This window comes from Diprion similis, chromosome 1, assembly GCF_021155765.1.
Source record: "Diprion similis isolate iyDipSimi1 chromosome 1, iyDipSimi1.1, whole genome shotgun sequence".
Classification (NCBI taxonomy): domain Eukaryota; kingdom Metazoa; phylum Arthropoda; class Insecta; order Hymenoptera; family Diprionidae; genus Diprion; species Diprion similis.
The window spans coordinates 10,125,684-10,149,315 of NC_060105.1; the positions used below are offsets into that span (position 1 = coordinate 10,125,684).

Consider the following 23,632-nt stretch of genomic DNA (forward strand, 5'->3'; position numbering starts at 1 on the left):
TGCAAACCTGATGTAATTCCTTATAGCAATATAACTTGCAAAATCACCTCCGTGTTCCTCCAAGGAGCCGAGATGCAGCTTCAGCATTCTCTCGATCCGTATATCGGCTAACCAATTTCATCGAGGAATAATACTATCGATAATTTACGATTTAAGGGTCGTTGGGTTTTTTTTTCTTTCCCTTTTTTTAGCCAGCAATAGTTGTATCAACGAAATGTAATTTGTAAATGTTAAAACAGAATTTTTGTCAAAATACATCAATGAACAATGTGTCAATTTGATTCAGTATATTTGAGAATCCGATGATTAGGAATCTTTCTTGGGCACATAAAGTTTATTGGAATCTGAATACTTCGTTATCTCTTTTTCGTTCTTCTCATCGGGCAACGATGAATATTCGTAGCGATTAAAATGGCTCTAAAGATATTTTTTAAACGTATTATATACTTTAAAGCATAATGCGGAATTTAGAGTGAAATTTATATTGGACATTTTTCCACTCTAGGATATTCTGCCCCTACTATATACATATACGTGTAATATACATGTATACTTGGGTACAATCTGTGATGAAAATAACCGTGGAGATACGTGACTGTGATTCCCTCGAATCCCGAAAAATTGAAAGTGAAAAGATGAACGTTGCAGCAATTTCGTTAAAAACTCTTCGAGCCAATTTAATGACACCTTGGATTACTTGCAGGAAGATTATACGAACTTCATTAATACCCGCATGGCAGATTCCGAAACAAGGAATTCTGCAATTGGATAAAAACTAAAGCAGATCGTGAATCAGCTAAAAAATCTTGTATAAATAATTGATTTACATTTTCAATTCGAAAATCAAATGCTCGTTGAAAAAAACGCGAGTAACTTTTTATACTCGTGTACCTCGTTCACGGATGTACTAATTTGTTCATCCAATATTGAATTACCACACGACCATGCCTGAGATGAAAATATACGAAGATAAAAAATTTCCCGAGTAAATAAATCGAACAACATTCTTCTCAGCGCTTTGTCAAAACGAGTTCGTCACGAATATTAGCTATACCTGCTTACCGGCAAACAGTAACCAACTTCGGAGTAATTATTCGGGTGAAATTGCGAGGGGACATCATGAGCCATGAATACTTTTCACTTGAAAAACAGAAAACGCGTTTTAAAAGGTTCTCGGTTGAGTGGCTTCAGAGGGAGACGCAACTCGGCTCGGGCACGACGCATAAAATGTTTCACTTGACGGACAATACATACCTTCGTATAGATGTGGCGAACTTTTAACGCCTTTTTTCCAAAACAATATAACGGCAGAGCCGCAAGGGGCAAAGAAAAAAGCCCGGCTTTAACCTTCGTCCTTTCAAGAATTAGGAAAATTGTTTTGACACATTTTATTCCCTCATAGTTGAATTTATGAAACGAAAAAATCGGCATTACGTGATACTGAAGTTTCGAATGTACGGTTAAATAACTAAAAGATTCGTACAAAGTTTTTCGGAGAGCAAATTTTTTCGTTTTTCACCGTCAAAATGTTCTGCGATTTATTGTTTTATGATAACAGAGAATCGTATTGGCCATTTTCAAGAAAATAAGTGGCCTGAGACTGGTCAGCCCAGGAATTTCCCGTTCCTACACTGCAAGTTTCAAGTTCGTAGAGAAAGAAAAATAAAATAAAATAACAATATCCAATACAAATTCAAATTCGTGATTAGCGATTTTAAAGCCCTTGAATACCATATTACATGGGATTATAACGATTTTTTTTTATTCTGAACCACTATAATGGATTCGAGTACCGATTTTCATCAAAATCCAAATATTTTTAGTTTGTTTTTTCAGCTTATTGAATACACCAAATTCAAATTTCGCACGTCTGACCTTAGGTTCGTGATTAGCGACGCAAAAAACCTCACAGTACCAATTTTCAATCAAATCCATTCATCCATTCTAAAGATATCATCAGTTTTATTTGATATTTGAGAATGATTTTATTGAAACAATTGAAAAAGTACTGAACCGATCAAAGCAAAAATTTAATCAGTCTAAGGTTTAGAAAGCCTTCGTCGTTTGAGGCCAAAATCATTGAAATCCGGTGACTCGTTCCCGAGATAACGTCGGACAAAACAATTCATCCCACACATACACACGTTTATACGTACACACACACACACACACACACAGACGTCCGTCCTAAAATGGTCGGGGGTGATTCTGTAAACCTTGAAACGTCGAGATCTAGTGAAAACTCAACTTTTCATTTTCGGGGTAAATTCAATAAATTCCTTTTTTCTCTGGAAACAGAGAAACGGAAGGTTATTAAATAGTAGCTATAGTTAGACACGTGAGAGATGTTTTGATCGATACAAAACATCTCTATGGGGTAATACCCCCAACAAAGCTACCATGTAAAACCCGTATCACAATACGTGGAACAAGCATTGATTTCTCTATCACTATATCCATAAGCCCATCTGACGTCTGAAATCATTGGGATGCAGCTCATACCTACAATCGTATTCGCGTTTGCAATGCGGTCGGTATAGGTTACACGTCAATATTCAACGGCAGGTCGACAATACCGCGACGCCTTGAGCACCCATATAAACTGCAATTTACTCTTTGGTTCGAATACGCACGACGTCACGTGTGCACGTAGTCCTATCAGGAAGCCTTTAGCACCCATATCTGTACGTACGGTGACTGGTATCGTTGCATTCGGAATTATGAACCAGCTGATTGTGAGATGCATTTCGACGACTGCATGCGCAAGTGCACATTAATGCATAAGCCAAAATGCGTATCGGGATGCTAATTTTCATCGCATCGTGTTTTGCGACTACATGGACTGCCAAATGCTTTCGCAGTGCGTACGTCCCACACCATGAATCAGTTTCATGCACTGATAGGTACGATGTTAACTAACAGCTGCATGTTGTCCGTAACGTAAGTTCGTTTCGTGAATTAGAATCTACAATAACTAATTTTAGACCATTCACTTGTGTGCGTTTTGGATTTGGTGTGTGTTAGAATAGACTTCAAAGGATTGGTTATGGCAGTCTATAGAATCAGGTAGAAGGACTTGAACTAATTTAAAATGTTTACATACAATTTCAGAAGGTTAAAAATTTCTATACGAATAGGTATTAAAAAAATTTCAATCTATTTGACATGCCTGTCAAATTTATCGTGAAATTTGACAGAATTTCAAAGATTTCACAAGATTTCAAGCTTCCAAGTAATTTGACAAGATTTCAGCAAATTCAACAAATTTCGAAAAGTTTTACGGAATATCAAAACATTTACACATATTCAAAAATACTTGTCACTTTCAACGACTGTGTCAGAAAATTTCGATTCTTTCAAATAGCTTCCAAAGATCTCATAAATTTTAAATCATATCTTTAAGATTTTGAAACGATTTCGGAGTATTTTATAAAATTTTTAAACATCCTACAAGTACATATTTCAGTATATTGTAGGCTTTCAAATGAACTTAGAAATATTTCCGATTGATAATTTTGAAAACGAAACGTTTTCATTCACAGTATCTCCAAGAATCTAATGGCGTTTGAAAAATATGGTGAAGCTTTCAGAAAATGTTCATGATTTCAAGAAATATCATCAACCAGTGCAGTATATTCGACATCACAATAATGGTAAACCCTCCTTGGCTACAAAGTGTCGCAAGATTTCCGGTAAGATTCGAGCATTTTATACTGACAAAAGAGAATCACACTTCAGTTCGTAAAATATTTACAAACGCTCAAGGCTGAATGATGCGTCCATTTACGAGCGTACGACGTATGCAGCCGGAAAGGGAAACGCATCGGATGAGGGTGCAGATTGTACCTACGAAGAACGAGAAGTGAGAATAGCACTTACGTCTAGAAGGTTCATGAGAGAAGCTCTTCGGCGTGGGTCAGGCTCCGTCATGGCGGCCAAGACGGACTGCAGCGCAGAGGATGGCGACACCGACCCCGTCCCAGTCAGCGCTGCACCCCGGGGTGTCGTATCCAACAGCGCCCTGCCCAGCGAGTACATCCACATCTGAAAAGCAGGAATAATCATTTAAGCGACGTTCACCAGGGGGTAGGTTCCACGGTGAGAATTAGTTGGTCTTAAAAGGTACAACGTTACAAGTTGTGCCGGGACTACGAGGTGGTCTCTGGAATGGATGGGATGTTATTTGATTTATGGAGAGTTCGAGTCGATGCTGTGGAATGTCCCAAGAGTACCTCCACGTTCCCGTCAATCGCGAAGAAACGTAGGAGCGATAGAATGTGGGGCGAGATGAATTCGGATAACGTGTGTCCCTTTGAAGGCTGGTGTCGTATATATCGGATGAGCGGATAACGAAGCGTAAAAGAAATGTCGAACGGTTCCGGAAGTGAGTTCACGATCGGAAATCGGCAATGACGGTGGAATTTGCATGATAAAGTGGATCAGACTCTGTTTTTCTTGGAAAGAATTCTTTTCCCCAGAATGGAGTATCGATCGATACTACGGAGGATCGAGTCAACAACCTCGACGTTACCGCGCAGGAAGTGCCAATCTGATTCCAGGTAGGTAAGGAGATTCAGCTAGCTGATTGACAACGGATAAATAGATGCTCGGAAGGTGGAAAAAGCGGAGGAAAAACGTCGAGACGATATTGTGAAACGACAGCGGTGGGAGGAAGAGGAAATAAATTTCCCTCTTGTATGTTCAGGCGTACTTGATCCACACAATATTAGATTGTCAAACAGGATGAAATATCGAGCCGCAAAAGCTCGCGACTCAACCGTCAATACCGCCAGAGAATTTGTTCACTTCACAAATCACCTTGACTGAGTTTTACTAAAACTCAGTAATTTCAAACCGAAACTCAGGTAGAGTATGCGTTAAAGGTACTGAGGAAACTTGGAAGGATAAATCACTACAGCTACACCATGATGAATGCTGTCTGGTAGGAATGATGGAAAGTGAGTCTCGTACATGTGCGCAAATCTAGGCACATCAACTTCAGATATGTATAGTAAGATATATTGAACGGAAGTGTAAAGAGGAAGAGGAAATGCTTCCTCCGCGTTCCTAACCGTATGGGAGTCACACGAACATTTCTCATCTGCACGGGAACAAGTGATTGTGTCTACCTGTTGGAGAACGAGCACATTTCCCATGGGTAACGTGATCCAACTAATTTTAAGTTATAGATATCACGTATTTCATGGTAGAATTTCTCACTTTCATGCGGCAGCAAATAATGCAGAAAGATTGCAAGGTACTTATATAGCCCGTCGGAGTTTGAATTTAAAGTGAGACACTATCGAAGAGAAATGTGCAGTTCATCTGTTAGCAAGGCTGCTTTCAGAAAAGACCTGCCTTTGAGTCTGAAGACGAATGGAAAGAGAAAATCGGAATTAAACACTCCATAAAGCACTTCGAGTAACAAATTCACGAGTGACGATTCATTTCCTGAAACCATAAGATGTGAAACGGTTGATATGTTGTACGCATAAGACTGATGTGGAGGGTTAACGCCGTGGAAATGCTCAACTGTAAGACTGTGATCCGTAAATCCTGTAATTAGAGAGAACACCAACGTGCAAGGAATCAGAGGAGTATCTGGATACGAGAGAAGAGATTGGCAGTAAGCAAGAAAGGCTTACCAGCGAATGTGCAGTTCGTCTCGTTCGGTATATTCAGGTTAATTCGTATTCAAGGTACAAGCGAAACTGCTAATTACTCTGACAACGACGAGGCTTCGTCACAGCTGATGTGGTACGATCGCAAGTATTCACTAGCAGGCAGGTAGGTAGGTAGTTAGATAAGTGCAGGTATACCAGCGAAGTGTTTACTCGTTCAAGACCAATCGAAGTCACTCGAAAGTTAACTAGGTTACCGGCTTCCACTGCTGCCTCGGAGAACGCGATTAATTAATAATTTAATAATCTCAGCGACTCGGCGAGCTCTTCGACAAGTTCTAGGGAGCGTCGCTCAAGTACCGTAACGCCTCTAACGCCCCCCTAGTCTACACTTTGTCGATAATGTGATCATCTCCGCCGAACGGTGATTCTCAAATCATCCTAACACCCAAAAGTTATTGGTCGATGCCTATCGAAAAAACAACCTCAAGTCTTTTTTTTTTCAGACCATGGTTGTCGAGAATCCAAGGAAGAATGAATAGAATGATAAACAAGATTACTATCGAACGCAAAGATGAACAAGTTATTAATTAAGTTATTAACGTTATCCTTCTCGGTACAGATCCTACTGTGCAACCGATGATCACTCGAATACTGATCAATAAGTATAGCATCCATTACTCATAACCAGCACATGATGCTATCCGTAAATTAAGTCATAATTCAATTTTTTGCTGTCGCAACGACAAGTAAATGATTAGTTAACGGCACCGCTATTAATAGCACATGGCCGCCACTACACACGTCCATTAGAACAATTTCATCAATGTTTACAGCTCAGTGTAATTAAATTCCATTAACACTGACTACTGTTGAATAAGACATATTCATTCCAACTAGGTATATATATGTAGTATTCATTCCGGATTTGCGCCATACAGTTCCTGGTCGAAGCATAACAACGTCGATTCAATATTTCATTGCCAATGCAATGTTGCTATAACGCGAGGTGAAATCCCAGAATCTATTGAAGCTTCTTCACTGCGACTTGTTGGCAGACCTGAGGATACATTTGTGCCATGTAACGTTGTTATTATATATAAAACGTGTTAAAGGATAGCGATACTTGATCGTCACTCAGAAAGAAAGCCTCTGATAACGACCATCATGTAAAACCATGCACATCAGGATCTAACGCAAGGCACCTGCACGTAGATGTCAAGGGCTGAGATCCCCCAGCTGATCGTGAAGGGACAGGACGAGGCTTCACATCTTGTTAGATTTTCAGTGACACATATGTCGTAAATCACCAAGAACGGAACATAGTGAAGCGGTGTATTCCGTGAGCGAAAACGAGCGGAAGTAGCGACAGAAGAAGAGGAAGCCAGAGAATCGCGATGAGAGAATATAAAGGCGAGAATGAAGCTGCTACGGTGAAAATGCGGCTTGCTTGGTTTCGCATATATGTTCCGTTAGAATCCGTCAGAGAAAGAATAGGAAACGGAGATGGTGGCGATAGAAAAAGACACAGACAACGAGGCTGGGATAGCCGGATGGACGGATGTCAACGCAACTCGGTTCTCTCTGGCTACATACAAGGCGTAACGAATGCAAAGATAGACGTTGGTGTTATTTTTCTCTCCACAGCATTCCCCGATACGTTCGCTACCACTTGTATTTTCAGCGTGTTATTGGAATTGCAAAGCTGCAGGTTCTTCTCTTAAGATAACTCCTAAATGCTCATAGCGGCAGTCGCAAAGTAAATAACACGAAAATTTTCACCACACTGATGAACAAACGAACCTTAGCAGTAGTGCTTTGTCTTTGTAAACAGCAAAAATTTCGAATTCAGATTGTATTTCGCTTTGAATGATAGATGAAGGCGTCTCTGATGTAGAAAAGTAATGACTCTGTACAGTCAAGGAAAGCGAAGTTTGGATCCCGAACAACTCCACGTAAAAATAGAGTTATATAAAACGAATATATTGTTTAACAAAAGGCAAGACTAAAAAAGCGTAGAATTACACTCACCGAATATTTACTTAATGAAATTCACTCTATACTTCGAATAATCAACAGGCCATTTATTTCGCAAGTTTACGAGTTGAAAACTGAAATGGATGCAATCAAAAGATCCTATGGCTTTTCAATGAACTTTCCAGCTCAAAGTATAAGCTCCAGGAATATCTGATGCTTTCAATGCCCCACGCGTTAGATACTTATGTGAGGATATGGTCTGAAAGTCATAATTTTTAATAATCCGAGGGCAGAGAGTCCGTCTGTCACGCGTCCTCTACATGTACAGACTCCAAGTCTCCACATAAAGTCTCCACGTAAAGACATTCAAGGCGTCTGCAGGCATACTGTGGCTGATCCAAGATATGAAACGCCGATGGATAATATCGGAGGAATTCCACCCCACCTACCCACCTTAAGTTTTATTCGCACCGATCACCAGATACACTTTTACCCCTGTAGGTAGTGGTGGTGCTCTTCTTCGTAAGATCACCTCCCTCCTTAGACCGGAACAATGCACGTGATCAGAACATTCGGCAAAGTTTTCGGGCTTTGTCACGAACTTCCTCGTCCATGCCTGACGACAGGACGCACACTAACATCCGTGTGTCGATAGATCAGTCCATTGAAAGCCCTACATAATAATGGAGCAGACGATGTCCTGCCGGGTAGCGGAGCAACTACACCTAAAGTTTTTAATTACAAGCGCATGATAAGCTTCCGGTAGAATGTGCTGCGAGGAAAATACTGCGCTCGGTTCCATAGTTGGTGAGGTTGGCAATTTACGAAAGTAGATTAAGCCCCGCTTCAAGCTTAAACTGAGCAAAAACCAGCGGCTACATGTATACCGGCGGTCCATCTGTTTCGTCCGTCTTTCACATGCATATTCGTCCCTTAAGCCGAAACAGCTGAACCTGCTGGAGTGAAATAATGAACGGTCTCGATCGACCCGCTGTTTCTCTGTTACTATTGGCATACTGGGTATCCCGCAAAAACGTAGTTCTTTGCGTCATTCAGACGTAGTGCATGACGCCTAAATTATAAAAGCAATTTCTACATTGAGTGACTGCATACGTTTAGAAAAAAACATTTCGGTGAAAATTTTTATGTGGAAAATTAGCGAGCCAGTTTTTAATGCAAGATAAGCTGGCAGTCCAAGTGTATTTGTTATTTGCCATAGAAAGGGATCCTTCGGTATGTACAAAAATTTCGAAAGATTATATCACCGATTTGATTCTGGTGCAGACCCTGAAAAAGCTTTTACTACCATCATGGGAATCTTGCATGATGGTGATAAGGCACGAGCGGATACTTTTTTCTTCCCTGAATGTATATATATTAGGGTGGCGTAAAAAAAACGACTATTTTTTTTTGTTTTTGAGTCTCGTGTCACAAAATGATAGTTTTTGATGTTTTAAGAGCTCACTTCAAAGGATAGTTCAAAAAAATTTTATAAGAGGTCGCTCCACATTTTTTAAAACATCAGAAATCGTCAAAAATCGATTTTTAAAAAAAAAAAATTTTCTTGGTACGGTATAATTTTATAGACAAAAAAAAAAAATTCTGAAAGTTTCGGTTCAAAATTTGGATTTTGAAAGGTCGCTCATAATTTTTTTTCAATTTTTTGGTGCATTTCTTTAGATCTTTTCGAGCGACCTTTTAATATTCATATCAAAATTTCATTAATTTTTTTTATTTAATTTACTATGAAAGAATCGATAACAATACACCACGACATGAATTAAAAATCAAACAAAATACTGAAAATATAATTTTTTGACGATTTTTGACATTTTAAAAAATTTGGAGTGACCTCTTAAAATTTTTTTTTTTGAGCTGTCCTTTGGAGTAGGCTCTTAAAATATCAGAAACTAATATTTTGACACACGAGACTGAAAAAAAAAAAAAATTGTCGGTTTTTTTGGGCCACCCTAATATATATATATATACATATAATATTCTAAGGGGTGACAGTAGATTTAAAAAAATGAAAAATCTTCATTTTCCAAGAAATCAAATCAATGGCTGTTCGTTAAACTAAAGCAATAAAATTAGGGAAAAAGAGTAGAGAGTAGCTGGTAAAACCGTGAGAGCGAGGACATAGTTACCTTCTCGGAGTCGGTGTCTGAATAGGTTCTGCCAGGACGATACTCCGGGGGTAGATAGGCCCGCGCCGTTTCCGGTGGCGCCGACCGAAGGATCACCCTACCACGTGGAGTGAGCTCGAGGGTGTGCGGAGTCACCACAGGACCCATCCCCGAACTTCCAACCACTCCGCCGTCTGGAACAAAACCGTAATCAAATATGTTAATAACGATGCGTATCGCCAACCCTTACGGGCATCGAATTATCACCCTCGTAATCCAACGGCCGTTTTTTTCATCAAAAGCAAATGAGGGTAGCGCTTTGGGAGTTTGGTTTACTCGTGGAATTTTTTGTTGTACCAAAGTGGTTTTTGTAACCGAATTCGGGTATGAAGTTCGAATTCGATGGAGATCCGTGTGCATATTTGAGGGATGGTCACCCTTCCGCGAGCTTCATTTTAAACTCAAGTCTGCATATCTGGTATTCATGGAAAAACGTCTGTGAATTAACAAAGATTCTACATCTGAAAGATACTATTTCTATCTTCGTTTTAAGCTTTGAAATTTGAAAAGTGGTCGATAATTGTTTGAGTTACCACGATTTCAACGGACAACGCAAGCCTCGACGAGTCTGCACTTTTCACGTTATTAGGTATGATTTTGTCTATTACGTAAAATGAGAAGACCAGGTGTTTTCAGGTACAACACAATCTTAGTTATCATTGGAACTGAAAACTTAAATCTAATCGTTGAACGTTTTTCAGTGCGTTTTTTTTTTTTTTTTTTTCTTTGTAATTCTATCGATTATCAACAGGTCCCCTGATTTGTAACTGAGAGTGTAGTTCGATCGGTTACGAAATCATTCTAATTTCTGCAAAAGCTGGGTACCAAAAAACGAATGAGTGGTAAATTTTTGAATGGTACAAATTCTTCCAAAGTCATTATGTGAAAAGTGTTTAAAATCGTTGATTCGAGTAGAATAAATACAAGCAACAATCGTATTCAAATTTCAAAACATTTTTCAAAGTCCAAATATAAAACAAGCATCTATCAGCTATATAAGCGTTTTTCATATGCGAGCGATCTCCTACCATAAAAACCAAACGTGATAGAGTGTCTAACCTCCTTAAAGACCGACAAAAAAGTTCTGCGGTGAGAAGCTGACGAGATTATTCAATCTGTACAATCAATTAATTACGTAGCATTAGTCAATCACTCACTACCGTCTGTGGAAAACTAGGAAGTCTGAAGAAGTAAGTTGGACAAGCGTATTACCAGTAAAGGAGCATCACGATATTCACCCCCCGAAAGCCAAGGAAAAGAGCGGCTGATGAGAAAAGAGAAGGTCAGACTTTTAGGGCTGCTATTTCGAGGCTCCTAACAGCCATGGGATATGGGAAGGAATGAAAAGTGTAGTAAAATCCGAGTCGAGCTCCGTCTTTGTATTTTCCGGATAGAATCCGGCACCCTTCTCGTCGGGGTGATCACTTAAAACCGCTTTTAAAATATCCAGGATTCCGTTAAGTTCGATGGAAAATTTTCTTCCTTCGCTCTTTTTTTTTTTTTTTTTTTTTCTCTTTATCACTTGAATATTGCCGCCGCAAGGATTCGTCCGTTCTTTGTAACCAGAATAAAATCGATACTCCCTTACTGACTGTACTACTTGTAACAGAGTGGTGGAAACCTCGAGCAAGAAATCTTTGAGGTGCTTCTACTCTCGTTCAGAAAATCGCTTTGAACCTCGTTAAGGACGTCGACTCAAAATGCCTTTGATTATTTAACGTTTTTTACTCGTACAATCTTTCAGTGTTTTCCTTTATCTGGAAAGAAATATACGCTGCTGTATATATATATATATATATATTGGTATACATATATATATATATATATATATATGTATACCTGCTGAAAGTTTGGACATTGGAGTATATGAGATGGGATGAACCGTGAAAAATGATGGCTAGGTACTCCTAATTCAATGATACGACCGTCGCTCGAATAAGTTACGAGTTTTAGCGGGCGGTTGGTCAACCGTAATTTGTATTACTTTAAAAGCAATAATTGAACCATCGTTCACGCGGTTCCTCGACAGTTTCCACCTACGGTTGGAATTTGCCCAGTAGGTACGTACAGCAATCCGCTTTTTTTCCATCACTCGACGTCACTTCCTCCTTCATCGTTTTTCATGGCAAATAGTGAGAATCATTTCAAATCAAAGAAAAGAAAATTTTAAGAGTGTAGATGAGGCCTGATTTTCGGGATATATCAAAGGTCCGATCAAGTGAAAACGATAATGAAACGAATAACTTTTAAGACCAGTGTCTAAAAAGTGAAATTAAAGTTGATTTGAAAACAAAGCGAAAGCGTGAACGAATCATGTACAAATTACTTTTAATGAGTTTTTTTTTATGCAAAATCAATGCGGTTTTTAATAGAATACAAGTTTATTGATTATAGGCCTCAGATAGTGGTTACCTAGAAAGCTAGAAAAAAGGAATTTGTCTGAGTCGATTTGTGAGAAATTTCACTATCAAAACAATGAGCTGTAATATGTTTGATTTAGACAAATGAACAACATAATCGGTATTAAAATCAAATTATACAATAATGTATAATTGCTCAACAATGAATAATGATCGGTCTGTCTTGGTTGAGATTCGGGGGTTTAAAAGTTATGCTAACAATATCGTTCAAATTAAATTCCACTTAATTGATCTTGTCTTATAATTCATTAGGTATGCTTGTTGCGACCCTTCATTATTCAGCCGGCATACACTCACCGCTAAAAAATGGATTTCGTAAAATCAGTGAAAACGTTTTGATCCCGGACTATGGATAAAACAACACAGTGCTAGAATATTGTGTGGGTTACCATAAAATATTGATAGCGTCATCGCCACCATTCGAGTAGTTATCAATTAATCGTGACCAAGTTGTGGGTGTCGCATGAAATAATTTATTAAACGTAAACTGTCATACTCGAAGCGTCAATTGTAGCGTTTATTCGCCAGGTCACAGCTGAGGACCTCAAACACCGTACATTTCGTCCATCGGAGTGAAAGACACTCGCAATCAGGATTACCATCGAATTGAAATTCGAAGAGGGACGAGGTACACCTAAACAGCCAGTAAGTTCGATTGACACTAAATTCAGAAACCAGACAGCAGCCGATGGCTGGGCGTCTGTAAATGGCTTCCAAGCCACGTGGTCATGTCGGTATCCAATCATTCAAACCCGCTCATTTCCCACCCATCGACACCCTGCAGTTCTCAGACCGAAACTGTTGACTCGAATCAATACTTCCAGCAATTGTCGCACCTCGAATTGAATTTTTTGATTTATCACTACTGATAACGGTTTCAGCACGTTCAAAGCATTATTTTTCAACTCTCTAGTTGTTACGAACACAACCCTTGTTGGTACTGATGATGTACGTACGAGTGCGAATTTAAGGGATGAAACAGTAGAAAGAATAAAAAATACAAAAGTAGTTTGGATTCCGTAATCAACGTGTGGAGTTTCGATCGATTTCTTTCGTGTAGAGTAAAAAAGTCAGCCCATCTTTGGCAACTTTTGTTCTCGATAAAAAGCTTGGAAAAACTCCTACGTCGTTATCACATTACTCAACTGTGTCGAGAAATTATCAGCCTTTGGGAAAAATAAACAACGCGTTATGGGAGCTCGGATTTTTTATCCTTTCTGTGGAAAAGGACTCAGAGCAGCGTTATTTGACGCTCAAATAGGGACACATTTGTGGATCTGTCAAAGGTGACAAGGTTTTACCACATGAATTAGGGGATTATTTGCATTAGTTAAATACGACCGGCCCTCGACGTTATTAATCATCCTACCAACCCACGTTTCGTACTCGATAATTAATGGCAAACCGAATATTAAAATAATGTCCTTCTTCCAGGTCACTGACGAAGCTTAATGAAGCTTGTTGTTACACGGGAATATGCAAATTTTCTCTGCATCCATTTTATGCTTTTTCATTTTTCCACTGGTCTTGACGCTCTATTTCAATTTCATTGTTTTTCACAGTGAAATTTTCAGTGACAAACCGCCGACATAATTTCTTGATCGAACAAAAATTCAAGTTATTATAAAATCAGTGTTTTCTCTAATCTTCGTATCGAATACATCCTTGTTTTCTTCCCGTCGTTCATGAACAATAGACACGTATCATTTGTACAAAAAAAAAACCTGCACACTTAAATGTGTGACACAACAAGAAAGACAAAAATATTGGACAAATCTTGCGAGATAAAAACGTTCACCGCGATAATGATGGAAGGTTCCTATCAGAGAGTAAATATTCTTTTTTCTCCTTAAGTTCGTGTTTCTCACGACGTGACGTCACGTGCTGAATGTGAGAATACGTAAACAGACGAGAGTGTGGCAGGTACTTGAGCTCCTCAACATCGTTGTCTATGGGTTCATCCCAGCTCCACTTTTGCCTCTACTATCGTGATCCGTCTCGTATTTCCATTGCGAAAAGCCAGATATGTCTCGCAGTAAGCGCGAAGGAATTTCCCCGAGTTTCAAGTTTTTAAGTGCTCCGCTCCTGGGTATAGTTGTTATCCCTAGCCGGGTCCTGGGCTCGTCCTCGACACCCTTGCACCGTCAAACTCGAGGAAAAGTGTGGGACTCGGTCTGGTTATTCTCTCTTCGATTCGAGGCCGGTTGCCCATTCTCGAGATGGAAATTGAAACACCTTCGTTACTTTTTTTGACGTTCTTGACCTCATCGGGGTTGTTTCCTTAACATTTCAGAATCCACCGGTCAAAAATGTGCGGTAGATGTTTCTTCAAAAGCAACCAGAATACCTATCCGTTTCTACACGTATAATCGCAGCGTCAGCCACAACAGAGTGGATTCGGTTTTCAGACTTGGGGTGAAAATCTTGCCGTAATCCGAGCAGTTATTTTCTCGCTCCGACAAATACGGCCATCTGGGGTTACTTAAACGTCAATCCCGTCTAACGAAAACGGATCCGCCTATTGCTACCGCTGACAATGACTCGTTATATCGGACTGAAAGCCGAGTTTGCTCTGAGACAGTTGCCAGGTAGCGAATCTTCACCCCCTTTGTAATCTGCAGTGATTTCATTTCATCTTCAAGTTCCAAACCTCTGCCGAGAAATTCCAGGCTCATTTTCACAGTAGTATTACAAATCCTTTGGAAATACCTCAGACATCACAATTGTCACAAGAAAGCGGTTTTGCTACTTCTCACGGTATACCAAAGTTCACGGGAAATGTAGATATACATCGAAACGTTTCATCCTTGAGGATAAATATTTGAAGAGGGAAGAGCATGTTATTTAAGGCTATAACGACGACGTACTCTGAAGCTGAATTATCGAAGAGAACTTTTTAGTACACACTTTTACTGCACTCATTTCCACGTACTTTCTGTTCAAGTATGATCATCCAATCATGACGTGCAAATCACACGGTTAATGTCTAGATTATAGCAATATCACTTTATAACGATATGCATAAAATTGCAAATTGGTTCGAGTTGAATGACCACGTAAAACATTCTTATCTAATCCATTGTTTGACATCAATAAATGATATTCTAGAATTTACATCTTTATTTGAATCATATTTCTGAAAACACTTTTAAGGATGTTTTATTGAATAAATTTCTCACTTGACCTGTTTCGAACCATAGGTATGTAGAGCAGGGTATATTTATGACAGATAGTGACACTTACTTTACCCAAATGCTACGAAAGAGGAATGTCATAAATGTACAATATTACGAACAAATTCTATTACCAATTTCGAGTTCCCTGGAAGTCTCTTCTTTGAATTTTTAGGCGTGGTTACGTAGATTGACGCGATTATATGATTTAGATTCTCTGAATGTTATCGAAAACGTTTTCCTTCAAGCTGAATCTATGAGTTTCCATAAGGATAAATCGGCATATATCGATCAGAAATAAAACACCGATATCACGATGAAAGAAAGTTAAAGCTACTAATGAAATTCCAGGTTATTTGCATCAGGAGCTACAGATAACGCGAATCGGCACCGTCTCAAGAACTTCGATATCGTTCGCCGACTAAAGAAGCAAAGTTATGTGAAAGTTGAACAAATAAACGAGCCTATACAGGACTGCCTTTCCTGCCTTCAAGTACTTTTCAGCCTCTTAGCCGATTCATCAGCGTCTCCTCTTCCCGAGTACCACGAAAGGACGAAAATGGGTAGGATAGTTGCGAACTGTTGGAAGGTCGGCCATTGAAACTGCTCCTGCGTCAGAGGAAGTGGAGAAGGTCTAAATCGACCAAGGTGACTAGTTAAGCGATGGATGCCATGACGAGTGTTTTTAAGGGTTTCCGAGAGTAGGCCGGTCTTAATCCCGGATAGACGCCGCGGCCATTAAGCCCTCTCAAGTTGTCTCTGAACCGGAATAGACCTACATTTTCAAGTGAACCTGCTAGGCCGGCTGGGTTCGAATTAGCTGCCTCGTTATGAGTGACTGCCAAGCGAGTTATTCGGCACTCGGCATGGATTTAATAAAGCAAGAGCTATGGGGTCGTTAATTCGACCAAGTTTCATTTTAATTCCTGGCCGGTATACGCACGCGGAACGCGTTTTAAAAACGCCTGCGTTTCCTACGATAAATCTTCCAAAATTTCCGTCCGAGAATTTTAATTACGAGAGCCATACGACGACGTGGACCTGATTAAAGTACTTCCGTCGCCATGAGAAACAGGACAGCCTTTTAAATTTTTATATGAGTAATTCTCAACATCTAGAGTGTCATATGCCATTTTCGCCATTAAAGTGAAGCATAATAAACCATCATATCGACAGCACGAATTGATATGTGCTTCTGTTCAAAAACCCGGACGTCGTGCACTGCGTGCAAAGTGGAACATTTTCATTACTAGACTTGAAATACAAGGAAAGAAATCACACAATTACGATGAGGTTTAGGCAGTGAAACCGGCGTTGTTTTAGACACATCAATCATCTGAAACACTGTTCAGTTGGGATTAAATTATTAGTGCGCCTGTACATTTTCTGCTACGATGCAAAGGATAATTTACAACATACTGTACCACACATGTGGTAAAAACTTGGAAGGCTTTAAAAAATGTTTTGCTCACTCATAGTTATGTTTATAAAAAGTGAATATCGTACGAAACATTTTTTCAACATTGTCAAACCTGAAGAAATCAAGAACAATATCAGTAAATCAATCCACGATTGTTAAGAACAACAGAAATCTGAGTAGTAATATGCTTAAAAAAATCACGTAAATATTATTGATGTTTTTTTCAATCGTTGCTTTGAAATCAGAAGAAGATTGTTAACGTCAATTCACCAAACAAGCAATCCATAAAACTGTGAAGTTTAAGTAGTTATCAGAAAAAAAATCATACATTCATTTCTCGAGTCTATAAGAAACTGAATTTTGTTCTCAAAATGAGCTGAACATACCCTGCGCAACATCTAAGATATCAGTAACGCCGGAGGTAAGGAAACCTACGAAATTAAGCACAAGGATATAGCAGTTCGATTCAGTAAGTTTGAAACTGTATAGGTATCCCTTCTGGGCATTGCAGTATCTACTGCTTGCTTTAGATTGTAGCCGAATATGTATTACGTGAAGGTAAATGATCGTCTTCTAAGGGTCCATCGCCTCCAAGATATGGATACTTCAGCATGAAGATACGACGATATCGAATATTGGAATTACCTCGACGCACCGCTGTGCTGTAATATATTGGATACAAAGAACAAGGTGTTTTCCTGACGCGAATAAAAACAAGGACAGCTGCTGTTTTCCCCGGAAACAGTTCGCCCAAGATTTTATTCTCATTCAAGCAGCTATAACGTAGAAACCAAAAGAACCTAAATCCAAAAATATTATTTTAGATTTCTAATCACGACTTATAGTTGGATGTGATCCTGATTAATTCCCTCATACTCTAGCGCAGAAAACCCAGGGTTATGTATGAATGTTTTCAGCTCACGAGGGTAAGCGAGAAATGATAAGAGACTATACAGCTTCTGAATACCCACAAAATTGATTCATTCGGCCGTGTGAACAAGTAGACGTTCCTCAATGTAAAAACTTTTGAGGGTAAGAATGACGAACCACTTCATCCTCCCGTGGCGTTGAATACGTATGACGGAATGACGATGAACTTCATCCGAAAGGCAAACGGCTTTTTTTCTCATCTCACATTTCAAATCCCCCCCCCCCCCCGCCGTTTGCCGATATCCAGAGCCCCAGGCTGAATACCCTCGGAGAGCAGCGCGCGGCTTTATTAACAATTGCAAAAATCGTCACGTTCAGCGGTGCGACATTAGAATAAAATGTTTAATCTTGGGCAGAGAGAGGCAGAAAAACGGTTCAACGGTATAGCATTGCTCAAAATTGAAAAAAAAAAAACAAAAAAAAAACAAAAACTCGAAACAAAAACAAGAAGACCGTGTGAAACGAGATGAAACAGTGACGGCGAAAGCCAGGGTTAATACTGTTTTCCATAACGCGGGGGCATACAAATGTATGTTTCGTCTGTGTCAGCTGTCATACGATTCGTACGGAGTTGGGATGAATGAAAGAGAAAAATGAAACAAAAAACTGCAGACATTGAAACGCGAGGCGTTATTAGCGCTCCGTTCTCATTTCTGCACAGTTCAATGTGAGGAGGAGGAGAAGGATGAGGAGGATTAGCTTAATTTTTGGCGATTCGATAAGGACGATGGGAAACCATCTTTACAATGGTTGAAAAATTAATCTCAAAATGACCGAACCTTCGGCGCGATATTGCTTCACAGTTTCATCGCTGACGATGAGTAGTGAACGCGAATTAAGCTGCGCTTTGCTCCTTCAGTTTTCGTAATTCGCGCCCCTTTCTTATGTACCTACGTACATAATAAGCGAGAACTAAAGCTTGACGCGCCTTTGTTTCCAGCGGAGAAAAGGAGCAGGACTTTGTTCAACACCGGTTAAGTTCTCATTTTTCCCTACCTCTTCGTTCCTCCATTTTCTTGTTTGTTATTTTCCGGCTGAAAGAGATGGAAAGATGGATCACGTCGTGTCTATCGCTCTTTCAAATCGAGGGTGGTTCCACAAAATTACCCATAATTAACATACGAATTATCTGTTCGGTTTAGTCACAGCCTTTCCAGGGGTTCTTGGGTTATTTAAGATTATCAATATCATATTGAAAAAACTGGGCTTGACTCTAGATATGCTTAAATAATCAGTGAACTAAATTTAATATTCTTTGGGTGCGAATTTATTTCCGCAATTACGTCATTTTTTTCTCGTAGTGTCCGGATAAATCGAATATCAAACTGTACGTTCCAAAAAATAGATGTTAATCATTCGTAACGCTTGAAAGAAAATTTAGAAGCCTCAAGTTTTTCTTGTATGAAGATTTTTGTAAGAATACGTTTTTCAGTTTCATGGTACATAATTTTATAGTTCTATAGACTTCACGAAAAATATGTTAAACAATCGATGAGTTTAGCAGAAATTTCGAAATTACAAGAAAATCCTCAAACGTCGAAAGAATTTCGCGAAGCTGACGTTATTCATATAACGAATATTGGCTAACTTATAAATGTTACAGCTCCTCTCGCGGGATTTTCGTAATTTTCCTTCTTTTTTCTTGCACCCTACGTTTGTTTTTTCGTTTACCGCGGAACAAGATCTGGCCGAGAAAAAAGTGGCTTGCAAAAAATTTTTCAACCCCAGCCGCGATATCTCCGGCACAGCTTTTACGAATATTATGTGTCAGGCTGTGAGTGAATCATATAACAAAATGCTCGAGTTTCGTTAGCACAAGATTACTTTTTCACCTAATAAATTTAGTCAAAAATCCAGCGATATTTTGCGATAACGTGAACTGCTCTGTGCCAATGAATATCGGTGATTGAAAATAGCGGCGTGGTGAATAGGGAGTTAATTAAGACAGTTTAATTAAAGCTTGGCAGAGCTGAAATGTAAGTAATTGGATAAAGTCGAACCTACTTTCATCCCTTACTTTTTAATTTCATCGCAGGAACAAATAATGGTTCACTTCTAAAACGACAGTATTTTTCGTTGTTTTCTTTCGTCTCGTTTTTCTCCTCCGTTACGTGACCCACGAAATTCCAGGCAACTGAGAACCTACTGAAGTCATTTTGCGGATATAAACGTAAATTTCATTTAACCGCGTAAAGAATCTCGATGTGAGCATAAACGGATCACATCACGATACGCGTTGGTATTTGTGGGGTTGAGCTCAGAGCACCGCGATTCTATAGCCACCGCCGTTATCCTTCGTCCAGGAAATCCCAGTGCTAAGGATTATGAATGGTAGGAATGCGAATGCGAATGTAAAAAAAAAACAAATTTAGACAAAGGGCAAACACAGATTATTGCCTTTCACCTCAGGAATTTCATTTGTGCAAAGGAGACTGGCCGGAAATAGTTGAAATTCCGCAACTGGATCAATTTACACACGTCGCCCCGGCAGGACTAGAACGAAAATATTATCCGGCTCGCTGTCACTCAGCTTGAACACAAAATTATTCAATTTTCAATTCTTGGTCACCACAGACGTACAGGAGACATGAAAGAAACGGACGAAAACATAATTATTTCGTTACAATTTTGAAACGATGACTTCAGTAGGCTATTTAGTGTTTCATAATTTTTCAAATTTCTGAAAAATTTCACTGCTGAGTTAAACAAAAGATCATTACGATTCATGGAATCATTTTTTACCGTATAAAATTTTTTTTTCTACAAACCATCGAATGAGACTTCCTAATTGTTTAACGGCAACGTAATAAAACTACCGATTAACTCCATATTTCAAATATTTCTCATATATATATATCCGGAACGACAGATACTCTGATTGAAGTTCGATCTAGGTCAATTAAAATAAATACCATAAATGTTACTATCCAAACATTGAAGTCATCGCGAGTATACATCGCTCAAATATATGAAAAAGTGTTAACTTCACCGGAATGTTTTTCTTCAAAGTTGAAAGTCTACAATGTATCTCCGGTCGCCGACACTGTACATCGATCGAACAAATATCCAAGCGAACAATTTCTTATTACCGGATACATCGAAAGATGAATTTTCCATCGTGGTGATAAATTACACCGCGTCGTATTGTGAGAGAAGATGAGAAGTAGCCAATCGTGCAAGCTATAGCAATGATCACCCCGATCGTCATTAGCCCGTCACGTTTCTCTTTGTCAAGAAATAACAGCATAGGACTTTGGGTTCTTTAGATCCACCTGATATTACGGTTCGAAATACATTATCTCAAGAAATTTGACGAAACACCTCAGGCTCGATTGTATACATGATAGATATACGAAGTAACCCCGAACCAACAAATGAACTCCGAAAGGTAACGGAATGAAAGCTTCATGTCTGTAGGCGATGGCCTCGTTACTGACAAAGCATTCATGCTATATTTTAGTATTCCGTCAGAGTGGAAGAAGGTAATTCTCCTTTTTTTTCTTTTTTTTTCTCCCCCTCTCGAGGCTCAAGTGCGGCGTTTAGATAGGAAAACCATCGAAGGCTTGGTGTAGATATCCTACATCGATGAACCACTTTCAGCAAGGATCAGGGAGGTCGTAAACGGTCTGTTCCCATCGGCAAAAGGAATAACGAGATAACGACGAGATAAAACATATAAAAAAAAGAAGACCTCCTTTTTGAGGCCCGCCTACGACAACCCCCATAGCGATAACCGATCGGTGATTGGCCAATTCCTACACGTGCGAGTCTTGAGTCCCCTGTGAGATGAGGTGCTGGTCCAAATGTCGTGGTATTCGGATCGCCTCGGTACCATGAGGTGCAATTTCCATGATGCACCGTCCACCGACAAAAAAAGCATCCGTGGTAGTTTGAAAGTGACAATAAATTAGGCGACATCTCGCTAAACTTTATCATGGACGCGAGTATATACCTACCACACTCTGACAGATCACGTCCACCATTAAAGCGTTTCAGAGCGGGACTGGTCCAAAGTTTAAAGAGAATGGATCGCTCGCTCTGCCAATCGAAGTTTCCAGCGATACCTGGAGACCATTTGAACTCAAGGTACTCCTGCCCCACGAACAACTTCCGTCCGTCGGTCCGAAATTACTTCCTGGGTATATTCCGCGAGTTTCTTGCCCCCGGGCAGGCTGCAGCAGACGCTAGTATCTCTCTCTTTAAGCGTGAACGACCCGGTGACACCGTGGTCTTCAGACAGCAGCCTCCCTGTACCCAGGGACTCGGGTGCCATGGGAACGGGACCAGCGATGAATATATCAGAAGTGTTTAAATGCTCGTTACTCTGTTCCAGCTCAACTTTCTGTGAAGGTAAAACTTTCGGAATGGGAATCCGATCTGGACCACTGTCCAACTGTCAAACGGTCTGCGGTCGTTCCCTTGATCATTCGATCATAGCGCACCATCAGAGGTGGAATTTCTGTAATGCTTTGATGATAAATTGAATACTTTCGGGTCGAAATATTTCCGTTAAAGGTACATCCATGCCGCTGTTGTATCGCTCATACCGTTGACCATAAGTATTTCACCGTAGATCATCCGAATGCGTGGTTGGCACTGATTTTCTACCGGAGCTTGTGAAAAATTTGGTTCGAGTGAGAAGGTAGAGGTGCGCCAAACCTGCCCGTCTCAATTTTCGACGTTATTTATACTTAGGGTTGACGGTATTTTATCACGAATAGCCCCCCCTCACCCTCCACGCAGTTTTTGGTGAACTCTCTACTCCGTTAGTCACTCGCCCGTCATCCGGTTATCGTGCACTATACGCACTCATACTACAGAAAAACGTATCTCTACTCGAGTAAGTGCGAGATAAGCACCCGAAACGTGCTCGTCATTCTAGTTGCGGTAGTATCATCATTTTTTGTCCATCTACCAAAACTTATGAGTTCGTTGTACCAGATACCAGGGATGTGCTGGTATGCCCAGGACTTCGTCAGTCGTGGACTGTTTGATTAACAATCCAACGAATCGGCGATATGATCATCCAAACTCTATATGCTGATCATTAATAGTATCTCTGAAAACGTAGTGAATTGATACTTCATCACATTGTGCTCAAGGATGGTCAGTTCCTAGTTTTCAGCGTTTTTCTTCCGGTGTCGTCCTTCCTGACTATTCAAAAATTAAAACAATTCCCTCGGGATCATTTAGACCTACACAGTAAAATCTAGAACTCTTCCAATCATAGGAAATTTACAAGCATTGCCTAGACGCGGTGGAGTCACAACCGTGAGGCAAACAGTACACAAAGTCATCGTGTGTCTGGTTCTCCTGCCGTGTCGCGTGCAGGACATCGGTTTCACCTGGTGAAGCAGACCGGATTCCTGCCACACTCTGACACAATTAATGGTCTCAAACCCACGCGCTGGAGCGTCGTTTGCGGGATAATAGATGCATGCTATATACAGCTTTGACGTGTATGGGTGGTCTGATGCAGGAAGGATGGCATTACCGACCAGCGTCGATTAAGCCCTGCGACAGACTTGTGGCTCTCTAGAGAAGGAGCTGGACAATGCTAGGTCAGGTAGCGGATCGTTGCGTGCTCGGATTAAATTGATGTGTTATTTTAAGAATGAGTAAAGAATCGTTACTAAAATTTTTATTTTGCGATCATTTGCACATTTTTTCTTTTTCGAATACGCTATTTCAGTGATTCGAAATGAAACTTGTATGACGATATAGTCAGTTTCTAGCTCCAACACACCAAGCTATTGTCAGTGATTGAAAGTTAAAGTGTTTTAATAATGCATACATAGCCTTGACAATATTTATCAAGTCATTTGCTAACGATGTATTGCATCAGAACCTAGAAATGGTGATGTTAAGTTGACGGAATAAACACTTTTTTTTATTGTAAGAAGAG

General features: G+C 39.8%; 1 protein-coding gene across 3 annotated transcripts in view; it reads right to left on the reverse strand.

Annotated features, from left to right (window-relative positions):
- Positions 1-23,632, reverse strand: part of LOC124410409 — a 110,561-nt gene that overhangs the window by 33,831 nt on the left and 53,098 nt on the right. For all 3 annotated transcript variants that reach the window (XM_046888766.1, XM_046888772.1, XM_046888757.1), the window contains 2 exons: positions 9,746-9,918; positions 3,880-4,044 (listed from right to left, as the gene is read on the reverse strand). In XM_046888766.1, the coding sequence (XP_046744722.1) occupies positions 3,880-4,044; positions 9,746-9,918 (338 nt within the window). The remainder of the gene's footprint in view (positions 1-3,879; positions 4,045-9,745; positions 9,919-23,632) is intronic.